This window comes from Panthera onca, chromosome B3 (assembly GCF_046562875.1).
Source record: "Panthera onca isolate mPanOnc1 chromosome B3, mPanOnc1 haplotype 2, whole genome shotgun sequence".
Classification (NCBI taxonomy): Eukaryota; Metazoa; Chordata; class Mammalia; order Carnivora; family Felidae; genus Panthera; species Panthera onca.
Genome location: NC_138344.1, coordinates 132,481,797 through 132,482,704, shown reverse-complemented (window position 1 = coordinate 132,482,704; position 908 = coordinate 132,481,797). Strand labels below are relative to the sequence as shown.

General features: G+C 49.8%; 1 protein-coding gene across 2 annotated transcripts in view; it reads left to right on the top strand.

Moving 5' to 3' along the window:
- The window catches only part of EFCAB11 (EF-hand calcium binding domain 11), a 157,286-nt gene extending 157,084 nt beyond the window's left edge, over positions 1-202 (top strand). Inside the window, exon 7 of one of the 2 annotated variants that reach the window (XR_013555984.2) lies at positions 1-63. This exon is cut by the window's left edge and continues 25 nt beyond it. Coding sequence is in view for 1 of the 2 variants with exons in the window: in XM_060620521.3 (XP_060476504.2) it covers positions 1-57 (57 nt within the window). In the remaining variant the exon portion in view is untranslated. The other variant, XM_060620521.3, reaches the window with a different exon arrangement.
- The last annotated feature ends 706 nt before the right edge of the window (positions 203-908 follow it).

Sequence of the window (908 nt, the reverse complement as noted above, 5' to 3'; positions counted from 1 at the left end):
CTTGTGAGCTTTAAAGACTTTGAATATGCCATGAACTATGGACAAAATGAAGCCTAACTATGGTGAACTGCGTTTGGCAACTTCTGGGGAGACAAAGAGATTGTAATGTGTATTTCCATGTCAAGGCTCCACCCCTCTGCTCTGCTAATGATGTAATAATAAGGTTGCGTGCTTGTGATTAAACTCTTGGTCGTGGTTTGCAGATGCTGATACTACTTGGTTTTTTGTTTTGCTTTGTTTTTTTAATGTTTTTATTTATTTTTGAGAGAGAGAGACAGAGCGTGAGTAGGGGAGGGGCAGAGAGAGAGAGGCACAGGATCTGAAGGAGGCTCCAGGCTCTGAGCTGTCAGCACGGAGCCTGACTTGGGGCTCGAACCTACGAACGGTGAGATCATGACCTGAGCCGAAGTCGGATGCTTAACCGACTGAGCCACCCAGGCGCCCCGATGCGGACACTACTTGTGTCTCAGAATCCTAGAGGGGGTCATGACAGATCATTTTCCATGCGGCCAGCAGCCCTGAGCCAGGCTGGTGCTGGCACTCCCACTGGGGCCGGCCCCACCTTCCCCTTCACTCTCAACCCCCCACACCCACCCACACTACAGGCTCCACTCACTAGTCCTCCCCACTCCACACACGTGCTCCCTGATTCTCAGTGGTTCCTACTGTCTGGAGAGAGGTCACTTTTTCCTGCCGATGGTACCCGTTTCCTTCACGCATTCAGCTTTGGTCAAACAAGGAATAGCACCCGTGTGTACTGAGCGCAAAGCATGGAGAAAACAAAGACTTAAGATTTCTTTAAGATCTTGTACCCGGTGTCAGAATCATCACTGCAAAGTGTCCCCAGTGGCACTCGCTGTACAAGATAAAAAAAAAACCAGATTGGGCTGACACAAGCAAGCCTTCTC